Here is a 13,386-nt window from a genome sequence, read left to right as displayed (position 1 = left end):
CCATGTCGGAAGAGTTGGCTTCCGGAATGGTTCCTGTCCTGGGCCAGCAGAAGGTCTGGGGGCCATGACCACCGGGATCCTTCCAGTCTCAGTCAGACCATTAAGTCTGGTCTTATGAGAATTTGGGGTCTGCATCCCACTGCTCTCCTGCTCCCTCAGGGGTTCTCTGTTGTGTTCCGTCAGGGCAGTTGTAGCCAGGCACCATCTGGTTCTTCTGGTCTCAGGATGATGTAGTCGCTGGTTCATGTGGCCCATTCTGTCTCTTGGGCTCGTAATTACCTTGTGTCCTTGGTGTTCTTCATTCTTCTTTGATCCAGGTGGGTTGAGACCAATTGATGTATCTTAGATGGCTGCCTGCTAGCGTTTAAGACCCCAGAAGCCACTCTTCAAAGTGGGATGCAGAATGTTTTGTTAATAGATTTTATTATGCCAGTTGACTTAGATGTCCCCTGAACCAATCTATATATTTTTAAATTTCTTTTTCTTTATTGCACAGGCTAGTACAGCCACTATGATATGGGGTAGAAATGGTGAGGGTAGACATCTTTGCCTGGGATCTGGGAAAGGTGGGAGTGATCCTATCAAAAATCTATTTTGGCTAGCAACTGACATTATTTCATTGCTAAGAAACAATTCAAGACCTTTTTGTGTAAAATGTACACAAAAAAGTAATGAGAAATATTAGTAAATCTTTAATGATATAATATCAATTGGAATGGCAAGAGGCAGGAGGCCGGAAAGATCGATCTATTGCAGCAGTCTAGATGGGAGGTAACTGAGGCGTAAACTAGCGTGATGACAGTGGAAGTGTAAAGGAAGGGTCAGTATAGGGAATTTTGAAGGCGAAATTGACAAGCCTTTGTGACTCGGATGGGGAAGGGGACAAGGATAGGAAAGAGTCAAAGCTTACTGAGGTTTTGAACTTGGGTGGTTTGCGATGCCGTTAACTGAAAAAAAAAAAATCACAGAATCAGTGGGAGAACTGGTTTTGGGGGGAAGGAGGTGACTTCAGACCTGGATATGCTGAACTTGTTACGAAAGCAGGACAGTACAAGTAGTTGGTAATTTGACTTCAGAGGTCACAAGATTTGTGATTTATCAGTCCAGAAGTGATGGTTGAAATTGTGAGGGGAGAGGGGGAAAGTATCAGAACACCAAGGGCAGGGCTGTAGAAAAGAGCAAGAAAGTCTGATTTAAACTTTAGGGGATGCCTGCTTTTCAGAAAGCAGCGAAAGAGAAAATGAACTGTCAGAGCAGTAGGAGAACCAGTATTCATTTGTCATTCTTTCATTTTATTCATTCTTTCACTCTTGTTAATTCATCCAGTGAATCCAGGGTCCTGTAGTATGAAAGGAACTACAGAAAAATTAAGGAGAATGAGGCCTGTGGGAAAAGCCACTGGCTTTTGAAATTAGATTTCTTTAGAAAGTGAATATTCCATGAAGTAAAATTGTGGTAGTGGGGTGAGGGAGAAGTGCCATGTTCTGAAGAGATCGATGGTGAGCAAGGAGAGACATGAGCTGTAAATTATTCATTGTAGAGGCATTAGTAGTGAAAGGTTGAAGAAATTTAGGACAATAGGCATCGAGTCAGTAAGTTTAAGATATTTTTTGTTATTGCTGTTGTGTCTAAGAACATACGAGAACTGTGTGGATATCTTTTAAGGTAAAACAGCTAGTGAAGAAGGAATGTTTGAAACGTAATAATAATAACAGTATCTGTTGCCGTCAAGTGTATTTCTGACTCACGACAACTCATGTGTTACAAAATAGAACTGCTGCATAGGGCTTTCTTGGCTACTTTACAGAAACAAATCGCCTAGCCTTTCTTCTGCAGTACCACTGGGTGGTTTGAAACCGCCAACCTTTAGGTTAGTAGTCAAGCACAAACTGTTGGCACTACCCAGGGACCTTAATAATAGCAATAACAAGCAATTATATAGCAATTACTGTATGCCAGGTATTGATATTAGCATTTTACATGTATTCACTGATTTTAATCTTCACAAGGTACTATAAATATGGTTTGGAATTATTGACATGTGGAGTGTACCAAGAAATTGAGATAATTGGGTTGTTGATTTACCAATGTAAGAATATTTTCTGAAGTAAATTAAAAGTTAACTGCTCTATAGAATAACAGAAACCAGAACTGTGAGCAACTTTCTCTGGTTACTACACTGGATGTCTCAGTGTGGTGCAGTTCAACTGTTCGTTCACTAGAAACCAAGATACTGGTCATGGTTTTTCCATTTGAATCATTGATTAGTGGAACATGGTCATGGTTTCTAGACCTTCTAAAATGTTACCCAATCCTGGTAATAAGCTCAGTTATTCGCCCTTGTTAGTCAAACTTTGTATTTTTAAAATAATTGTAAACTTCAAATGTTTCTCCTTGCAGTTAGCTAAATTGTACTGACATAAATACTTGTCCCATGTAAAACCTATTGGTCTTTTTATACAATTAGAAGACATTCCTGGTGGTTTACAACCTTCTAGTATCCTGAGGTCCTCGAAATAGAACTTACCTTTCTATTTACTGGCTTAGCAATTCACTTATTCAGTGAAGTCGTTATTTGTTTTTCGTTTTTGAAAACTTACTAGTACTTTCGTATGTTATCACATTAAATCTTGACCACTGTGTGAAGTAGGTATTATACCATCGTTTCACAGACCCACAAAACAAAGTTTAGAACACTAAGTAGTTTGTCTGGGATTATACAAAGTAGTAAAAATTTGGAAATTGAGCCCATGTCTTCTTACTCTAAATCTAGCTGTAATCCCCTTTGTATTATATCATAATTACTCTACGTTGCTTGCTCCTTACAACAACTTGACATAAAACATTTAATTGTAGAAAAATTTAGTATGTTTTTCTTTTTGCCCATTATAATATATATTGAATTCTCCTTTTCATAGGAATAGTATTTGAGCCTTACTCTATATTATTTTCTCCTCAGATCTATATTCTTTGTCTTCTCTCTTAATTTTTTTTAGTCTGGGACTGCCACTATCATCTGGCATGGTATTATCTACTAGTTTAATGTTTTTGGTCATGATTCTGAGTTGAATCACTAGTAATAATACTGCATATAAAAAACCGAAGCCCACTGCCTTTGAGTTGATTGATTCATAGCAACCCCATAGGGTTTCCAAGGCTGTAAATCTCAGTGGAAGCAGGCTGCCACATCTTTCTCCCTTGGAGCCTCTGGTGGTTTCAAACTGCTGACCTATTGGTTAGCAGACGATTGTTTTAACCACTGCACCACCAGGGCTCCTCAATACTGCACATAGTGCAAGGTAGTTTTTACATGCTTCTTAACTTTTTCTTTCTTTGTTTTTTTTTTTTTTACAGCTATCAATTCCTTTCAACTTAAAAATAGTAATTTAAAACTTTTAGAAAAGTTGTGAGAAATGGTACAAAGAATTCCTACATACCCTTCAGCAAGATTCACCTTTTGTTAACATTTTCCTATATTTGTTTTACCATTCTTTCTCTTTCTATATATATATTGTTTTGTCTTATTTAAGAGTAGGTTCCAGGCATTTTGGTTCTTTACCCCTAAGTACTTTGTTGCCTAAGAAGTTCTTTTTTTTTTTTTTTTTAAAAAAAAAAACAGGTTGTTAGAGTCACATATGCAGAGCCATAATTTATTTTCTCAGACATCTTCAGTAGGTGGCAGTGGGGGAGGATTTTGTTGTTTGGTGCTGGACCTACAGCTTAAGTGTGGTGTTTTCAATTTGTCAGTAGTATTTCATTAGACCGTTTGTTACTGCCTCACTTGGACTTGTTCTTTTTGGCACTGGCTGTCTTGGCTTTGTTCTTTTTGGCTCTCACCTCTAGTTTCTGACACACCTACAGCAAGTATGAGAGCTCATCGCCGTACCCTGCATAATGCTGCCATTCAGAGCCTAAGAGTCCTTTTTCTGCTGCTGCCTTTTTTCCCTTTCGCTCCCTGTGCTCAGGGGCATGTGTCACAGGGCAAACTGAGTTTCATTAGGCTCCTAATGTGGGTACTGGAAACCCCACCTACCAGCCAAGTCCTTTTGGTTGTCAGCAAAGTAGAGGCTTGGTACTTGTCATTCCTTTGCAGCGGCTGAGCTGAAAGAATGCTGCATGGCTTGTTGGAAGTTGCTTAGTGACTTCAAGTGGGGAGGGTCTTGTAGTCTGTGTGGGAAGCCTGGATTCCTTTCTGGTGCCATGTTAATCACCAGGCAGTATTTACTGAGGGCCTCCTGTATGACTGGCACTGTGATAGGAGCTTTTGGAATAGTGTGATATAATACATAGGTAAGTTACACTATAGTCGAACAACTCTAGCTATCCCACTTACCAGCTCTCAACTGGGCAAGTTAACGTCTTTAAGCCTCCCTTTTCTATAAAATGGGGCTAATAGTACCTATCCGATAGGGCTGTTATGAAGATTAAATAAAGAATGTTAGTGTTTAGCACAAACCTGACACTAGTGTTTCATTTCAAATAGTCATATTTGGGATATATGACTGACACCATATAAAACAAATGGACAGTAATAAAAACAAAGAGGTAATGATATGACAGTGCAGTATATAATCATACTTGAATCGTGACATGCAGATTATAAATAGTCTGGAAATTTAGAGAAGGGAAAGAACAGTCTTGTGCAACCATTTAGTATTCCTGTGCCTCAAATTTTCCACTGGACACACTGGAGATAATGCTAGGTTATCTCCCAGAGAATAATTAAGATGTTAGAGTATTTTTGTTTTTTCAGGTAGTACGTAGTACGGGGGATAGAAAGGGAGAAACTTGGGGAACTATTAGAAACCAGTTTTAACATTTGCATTCTGAATTTGTTTCTTAGGTGGACTTGCCGCTTTATAGGAAAACTTAAAATTGGAGATTAGAAACATTTCCTTCCAGGGAAGGTGCTTGCTTTGGTATTACTTCCTGTTGCTTCTCTGGCATTTTAATTAATTGAAAACTAAAGTAGGTTAGTGGTTGGCCTTTGACTGTGAACCCCTCTAATATAATCTGAGGAGTAAGTAATTTGTAACTCAAATTATTTCATTCGTCCTCTGGCAAAAAAAGAAACAGGCAAACAGAGCAGGCAAAGATTCAGTTCTCTGGGTCTGGATGTAAAGGACAGGTGGTTTACTCACCGTGAGTGTTTCTCTGGCATGAGACATCTTTACTCAGAACAGCCTCCAGACTGATAACTCGGCCCTCCCACCTTTAAACAGGCTTTTGTAACCATACACTTTAAAAAGTTTTTTACTCACAATATCCAAAAGAAATTGTTTCAATTCCTGGTTTGGTGTGTGCTTCCTTGGTGATTTTTTTGTTAGCCTGATTCTCTAAAATTTATGTTGGTTTTTATTTCCTTCAAGAAAATTTCAGAGTGGTTTCCCATGAAAGTGTAGTGTTTTTTGGACTTTTTTTGCCTCCTTGGTTTGAGTGTTTCTCTTTTTTGTTGTTGTTAGCTTTTTTTTTTTTTGGTATTGTTTGCCAAGGTTTCAAGTTTATAGTGAGAGGTGAGGCAACGTTGATCTTGGCAGAACAGCACAAAGCCAGTAGAGTCGTTAAGTGACGCAAGCTTTTGATTTTTTTTTTTTCCTTTCTGGTAAAGCTCTCTGGCACAGCTGGCTATTCTAGTTGCAGAAGAAAGGAGGAAAAGAGAGTTTCTGAAGATCTGGATGGGATGGTAGAAGTTTTGGGCACGTTAAAATATAGCAGCAACAGCATCAACAAAAACCCCATGTAATTCAAACAAGCTTCCTGGCCTTGTGGAATCTTTTGTCAGTTGCTCAGAACTTGAGTTACCCTTTTTACTTGAGAGGATGATGGGACAAGGCAATAGAGGGCGAGGAGGGTTACGTTGGATTCCTGCTTATCTGTCTACCTCTCCTTCTAGTTGGAAAAATCTTCAGTCCACAAGAAGCATTAAAAAAAAGCCTAAAGAACACATCTTGCCCTGATCTGGATGCTGTTGGAGTTGAGGAGTCCAGCCACTTCACCAGGACTTTATGGAGGTAGTTCAAGAACAAGAGAAGGAGGCAACACTGCAGGACCTCTCTGTCTACGTCAGTCCTGTGCCATGGTGTGTTTTGGGCATCGTTTGGAGTAAATGAAACGCTGTCATCTGGATCTAAGAGAATACCTGGGTCTCTTGAGCTATGTATGTGATGTTTGGAAGGTTGTAAACTCAAAATCTTTCAACATAAATTCATTAAATTCTGGATTCTCTTTCTACCGAGGACTTCAGCAGAATAAAACTTCTGACAAAACGACACAAACTCCCTCTGTGTTTCAGGCTAAATGTGAGCAATAATGTCTTGGAAGAAAAATTACTTTTCAGGGGGTCGTGGTAGTGTCCAAGGGATGTTTACGCCTCGAAGTTCAACTTCCATAGCCCCCAGCAAAGGCCTCAGCAATGAGCCAGGACAAAATAGCTGCTTCCTCAATAGTGCCCTGCAGGTAAGGGTCATTTTTTTCTTTTTGGTGGACTTCGGCTTTTAGTTGTTGATGCTGTATTTCTGATAACTCTTCTAAATATAATACTTGACAATCCTTGAGGTCAGCAGCTGAGATCATTTTTTTAGCTTATTTGTATGATCTCAGACAATTTGAACCTCAATTTCCTCATTTGTAAAAAGAAGATCAGTAATAATAATAGGAATAAAATAGCTGTAACTACTACTACTTAACTGCCTAAAGGAAGGGACCTGGTTCAGGTAATCTTTCTACTTGTTTATTGGCTGTTTTCCTGAACAGTGTTTACTACCTTTTTTTTTTTTTTTTTCTGTTTGAGGCTAAGGTGTCTTATCACTCTGGTTGATTTTCTCAGGTATAGAAAGCAAAATTCTTTCCACAGATCAAAGATAATCAGATATGTTATTTTTTTTTCTCATAATATTCAGGCTCCTAACACACACATTGAATGGCGTCTAGCCTTTGACCATCTGGTTCTTCATCTCTCCTTTCTGAGCCCTCCTGTATTGGCTCATGATCAGCGCCTAGTCAGATATGCCTGAGTTGAGCTAGTGGAAAATGAATTCCACTAATGTCTTTAGTGGTAGAATTTTTGCCCTCTACGTGGGAGATCCAGGACCGAAAGTGCAGCCGCAGCTCATCTCTCAGTGGAGGCTTGCATGTTGCTGTGATGCTGAACAGGTTTCAGTAGAGCTCCTAGACTAAGGCAGAATAGGAGGAAAGGCCTGGCGAGCTATTTCTAAAAATCAGCCAGTGAAAACCCTATGGATCCTAACAGCCTGATTCCTTTGTGCGTGAGGTTGCCATGACTCAGAAGCTGACTCAACGGCAGCCAACAACAACAAGGTGATTATCTACCCCAGATTTTCCCTTTTGGTGTTGCTTTTCACCCAGTGGTCTCAGAATCCCAAAGCTAGATTCTGTCTTTCTGCTGTGCTTAGTCAGCCACATGGAGGGTTAAGCTCATCCCCATTTGGCCTCACCTTCAAGTAATTACTTTCTTTTCTCCTTTTCAGAGAAAAAGTAAGTGAAATTTCCCACCCAAGAGGATAATTACACTTGGGCGAAATATTAGCTTTTCTCCTCAGATGGAAGGAAAACATAGACTGAGGGAAGAAAAGACAGTGTATGTAGTTTAAAGAGCACCGGACTTAGGAATTAGGAGACCTGGATTCTGCTTTTAGCCCTTCTATATTCGAGCCTTGTGACCTCGTACAAGTAATAGTGTCTCAGTTTACTCATTCATAATATAAGGTTCTCCGCAAGCTTATACATCTAATGAAAGTTTCATACTCTCTCTTAGTTTTCAAGCTTTTGCTTGAAAGTGTTAAAAATCTTAATTGCTACCACACATTTCAGAAATTGGTTAGGTTTATTCCAGATGATGCATGTTAGGTTTTTGACTTTGTATGTACTCATAATTCTTTTCGCAAATTAGAAGCAGGCAAATAAGGTGTTGATGTAAATGTATGTGTTTATCTCCTTCTTGGTCATTGTCCTCTTTTTGATTCTGCTTCTTTCTGTATGTTCTAACTATATTTTCAATAGAATGCAATCGTAATTATGACTTTCTCTTCTAAATTCCATTGCCATATGCAACACATCACACACACACACACACACACACACTCCCACCCACCCACCCCTGTATCTCACTTAAGGATTGAGGCATAGACGGTTTTGGAGTGCATGTTATAATGAAAAGGAGCCCTGGTTGCGCAGTGGTTAGAGCACTTGGCTGCTAACTGAAAGGTCAGCGGTTTGAACCCACCAGCTACTCCATGGGAAAAAGATATGGCAGTCTGCTTCCATAAAGATTTATAGCCTTGGAAACTTTGGGGGCAGTTCTACTCTGCCCTATGGGGTCACTATGAGTTGAAATCAACTCAATAGCAATGGTATTATAATGGGGTTGAAAGTGATTGTTGTTATGATCTAATGTTTTAGCTTTTAATATGAAAGCTGTGTTTGCCACAGATGTATTGAACCCATTACATTCGTTATAAAAAGATGTTATTGGGAATATAGCATGTTTGAAGGAACTTTTAGAACGTATACCTCGAGACATGTAAGTAAGAAGTTCTAGAGCTGTCCTATGACCTGGGGCACAGAGGTAGTGCTTTTTCATATTTGATGCCAGTAAATGTTTCCCAGGTGCGCAGAGCTTCCAAAGGTACTGTGCGATGTTTATACCATTTTTTTTAAACTGATGTCCATATTATATTCAGATTTTCTAGTTTTTACCTATGCCTTTTTCTGTTCCAGAATCCCATCCAGATCCTATATTACATTTACTTACCATGTTCCTTTAGGCTTTTCTTGGCTGTGACAGTTTTGCAAAATTTTCCAGTGCTTGGTGGCCTTGATAGTTTTGAGGAGTACTGCTCAAGGATTTTGTAGGATAACCCTCTACTGAGATTTATCTGATGCTTTTCTTGTGATTAGACTGGGGTTACGGATTTTTTTGGGAGGAAGGACACAGAAGAAGTTCCATTCTCATCACATCATATTCTCAACATGCATACGCTCAGTATGATTTATCACTGTTCATATCACTATTGGTTTTATCCTGTTAAGGAAGTCATACCTCTCAGAAAGGTCCGAAAATTGAAAAATCTCACAAAGACAAAATTCCATACTACAGTTCAAGTTTCTAACATAAGTTTAAAAATATCCCTATTTTTCATATATGGACTGTTGAAATAAACCATACTCTGCAGCTTTTATGTTTTTTGGGTTTGATGCAGCTTTTAAGCCACAGATTTCCTCTTCAGGATCATTTTTCATATATGTCATGCCATATTTTCTGTCTGTGATCTTCATTTCATGTTCAAATTAATATACTTTCCAGAATATGGTTGTTTATCCCTCTTGTTAGATACCTCACCTTTTTTGACATTTATTTTAATACATTAGAATGAGCTTTTCTCTTGGGAATAGAGATATCTTCTACAGTCATTACTTATGTTTGGTTGAGCTCTTTAATTGAAAATTAAATGGTGGCTCTTTATAGAGTAAAGAAGTATTTTCCCTTTGTCGCTAGGTTTTGTGGCACCTGGACATCTTCCGACGTAGCTTCAGGCAGCTCACAACTCACAAGTGTATGGGAGATTCCTGCATCTTTTGTGCTCTCAAGGTAAGTTCTTCAAATTTGCTTCTTCTCAACTACGATTAGATTTCCAAATGATTAACATTGAGTTGGTTTGGTTAATCAAGGAGATGCTAAAGAATTTGTTGTTGAATTATCTTCCTGTGGTTTAATGCAAAAGATGAATATAATTAGTTTTGCTTGCTTCAAAGAATTACTGTGTGGCTCTGGTAGTCTTTTTCTGAACACATTTTTCTTTTACCTTTTTTTTTTTTTTAATTTTTATTGTGCTTTAAGTGAAAGTTTATAAAGCAAGTCAGTCTGTCACATAAAAACTTAAATACACCTTGCTACATACTCCCAATTACTTTCCCCCCAATGAGACAGCCAGCTCCCTCCTTCCACTCTCTCTATTCGTGTCCATTTTGTCAGCTTCTAACCCCCTCCACCCTCCCATCTCCCCTCCAGGCAGGAGATGCCAACATAGTTCCAAGAGTCCGCCTGATCCAAGAAGCTCATTCCTCACCAGCATCCCTCTCCAGCCCATTGTCCAGTCCAATCCATGTCTGACGAGCTGGCTTCTGCAATGGTTCCTGTCCTGAGCCAACAGAAGTTCTGGGGGCCATGACCACTGGGGTCCTTCCAGTCTCAGTCAGACCATTAAGTCTGGTCTTTTTATGAGAATGTGGGGCCTGCATCCCACTGTTCCCCTGCTCCCTCAGGGGTCCTGCACTGCGTTCCCTGTCAGGGCAGTCATCGGTTGTGGTCAGGTACCATCTAGTTCTTCTGGTCTCAGATTAATGTAGTCTCTGGTTCATGTAGCCCTTCCTGTCTCTTGGGCTCTTTATTACCTTGTGTCTTTGGTGTTCTTCATTCTCCTTTGATCCAGGTGGGTTGAGACTCATTGATGCATCTTAGATGGCCGCTTGCTAGCATTTAAGACCCCAGACACCACTCTTTCTGAACACTTTTTGCCCACATAGCTCTATTTAATGTGATAGGATATCATTCAAGCACTGTTTTACTTTGGGTGTTTACCTGAAAAGCTGATGATAAATTTTCATTTGAAAGAATAAACAACTCGTTTTTAGTGGGATTAACTATTGTTTGTTAAAGCTAAATTTAGCAACAACCTCTTCTTACTGAGAAATGCCAACACTAAAATTTTCCTATAATATTTTCTATTATCATACATAATAGTTTTTTTTTTTTTAAACCAGTTCTCTACCCCATGTGTCGTCTGGCTCCAGGTTTTTTATTTCTGAATAAAATGAAACTGGTGATTCATTTAGAATAAAAGAAAATGGCCTAAAATGAGATATTTCTGACTGAGAGATTTTAGGTATGCTGCTAAAGAGGAAGAATTAAGATGTATAAAGGGCCAATTCTCCATTAATTTATCTGTTTTTCCTGCATGGTAGCATCCCTGTGTTTTCTTGGTCCAGATATACAGTGGATTATTTGCAATTGGATAAATCTGCCTGAGTTTTGGCTTAGTTTCCAGAGTCGTTTCTCAGTCTCATGAGGTCTGAGTTTCTAGTTTACCACAGAGATGCTTAGAGATGATAAGTATGTTTTGTTTGGTTGGTTTTACTTCTTAGAGAAGGAATTCTGGCCAAAAAATCTAGGAGAATTTTCGAGTTATACTAGTTAAAAAAATTTTTTCAACCAGCATCTCTTTGGCATTTTAGTTCACGATAGAAAAGTATCGTTAGGAAGAGATACCTGAGTTCACTGACTTTTTTTTTCCCCACTTGGGTCACAGACATCTTTTTTCTCCACCCTTTGTTTGGAACCATTGTAACTTTTAACATGGAATATAAACTATTGGTTCATTGGGGAGTTTAAATATGAAATTTTAATAGAACCAAATCTTTTACAAATTGATTGTGACATTTCTGAGTAGGTCAGTTGAGACAGAAGTCCATCCAAAAGAGCATTTGGTCTGATTTTTTGAAAGATACATTGATATTAAGTGTTTAATTTTAGATAAACAAGATCCACAGTGGCCGCTTGGTCAACGAATCCAAGGGAAGTCAGGTTCGTGGCACTAAAACCAAAATACCAAGGCAAAATACCTGGTAGGGAGATGTGAATCCTGGAGAAATCTCTGATAAGAGATTCCAGCTTCAGATTCTCCTATCTGTAGCAGGAAGGGAAGATAAAACTCTACAAGACCCCTGATATGCCTTTGACAGGTCAAGATTATGCCATACTCTTTTTTTTTTTTTTTTAATTTTTGTTGTGTTTTAAGTGATAGTTTACAAACCAAGTCAGTCTCTCATATAAAAACTTACAGACACCTTGCTATACACTCCTAGTCACCTTCCCTGTAATGAGACAGCACACTCCTTCCCTCCACTATTTTTGTGTCCATTTGGCCAGCTTCTGACCCCCTGTGCCCTCTCATCTCCTCGCCAGACAGGAGCTGCCCACATCGTCTCATGTGGCTACTTGATCTAAGAAGCTCACTCTTCACTAGCATCATTTTCTGTCCCATAGTCCAGTCCAGTCCTTGTCTGAAGAGATGGCTTTGGCAATGGTTCCTGTCTTGGGCTAACAGAAGGTCTGGGGACCATGACCTCTGGGGTCCTTCTAGTCTCAGTCAGACCATTAAATCTGGTCTTTTTACAAGAATTTGAGGTCTGCATCGCACTGCTCTCCTGCTCCCTCAGGGGTTCTCTGTTGTGTTCCCTGTCAGGTTATTTATCGGCTGTAGTCGGGCACCATCTAATTCTTCTGGTCTCAAGCTGATGTAGTCTCTGGTTTATGTGGCCCTTTCTGTCTGTTGGGCTCATAGTTACCTTGTGTCTTTGGTGTTCTTCATTCTCCTTAGCTCCAGGTAGGTTGAGACCAATTGATGCATCTTATTTGGCCACTTGCTAGCGTTTAAGATCCCAGACACCACTCTCCAAAGTGGGATGCAGAATGTTTTCTTAATAGATTTTATTATGTCAGTTGACTTAGATGTCCCCTGAAACCATGGTCTGCAAACTTCCACCCCTGCTATGCTGGCCTTCGAAGCGTTCAGTTTATTCAGGAAACTTCTTTGCTTTTGGTTTAGTCCAGTTGTGCAGACCTCTCCTGAATTGTGTGTTGCCTTTCCCTTCACTTGAAATTGTTCGTATCTACTATCTAATTAGTGAAAACCCCCCCTCCCTCCCTCCCTCCCCACTCTCATAACCATCGAAGAATATTTTCTTCTCTGTTTAAACTATTTCTCGAGTCCTTGTAATAGTGGTCTCATACAATATTTGTCCTTTTGCCACAGACTAATTTCACTCAGCATAATGCCTTCCAGATCCCTCCATGTTATGAAATGTTTCATGGATTCATCATTGTTCTTTATCGATACATAGTATTCCATTGTGTGAATATACCATCATTTATTAATCCATTCATCTGTTGATGGGCACCTTGGTTGCTTCCATCTTTTTGCTATTGTAAACAGTGCTGCAATGAATGTGGGTGCGCATGTATCTGTTCATGTAAAGAGGACTATGCCATACTCTTCATTAATCCAGGTGAGACTCTGGAGAACTAGCTGTCACATTCTTATTTCATTGTCCTGAGGGACAAATTGTTACTTTAATACAAATCAATATGATTATATGATATAAGCCAGAGAGATGAGGAAAACCAATGACCAGACTTTATGGTACACCCTCTGAGACATCCGTGCACGGAAGTCTATTAGAGCTGAGGAAATTTCTTCGAATGCTTTCAGAGACGCAGTCGCTTGTGATAGATAGGTCAATGAGCTTAGGGCATCAAAGGCTTTATTTTGTGTCTTCATAACTCTGGAGATGTTTTGGAATTCTGTTGCT

General features: G+C 39.3%; 1 protein-coding gene across 1 annotated transcript in view; it reads left to right on the top strand.

The window, feature by feature from the left end:
• The first annotated feature begins 3,671 nt into the window (after positions 1-3,671).
• Positions 3,672-13,386, top strand: part of USP54 (ubiquitin specific peptidase 54) — a 66,674-nt gene continuing 56,959 nt past the window's right edge. The window contains 2 exon segments of the mRNA XM_064269716.1: positions 3,672-6,456; positions 9,515-9,607. Of these exon segments, the coding sequence (XP_064125786.1) occupies positions 6,310-6,456; positions 9,515-9,607 (240 nt within the window). The 5' untranslated portion in view covers positions 3,672-6,309.

This window comes from Loxodonta africana, chromosome 16 (genome assembly GCF_030014295.1).
Source record: "Loxodonta africana isolate mLoxAfr1 chromosome 16, mLoxAfr1.hap2, whole genome shotgun sequence".
Lineage (NCBI taxonomy): Eukaryota > Metazoa > Chordata > Mammalia > Proboscidea > Elephantidae > Loxodonta > Loxodonta africana.
This window is presented reverse-complemented; position numbering and strand designations above follow the sequence as displayed.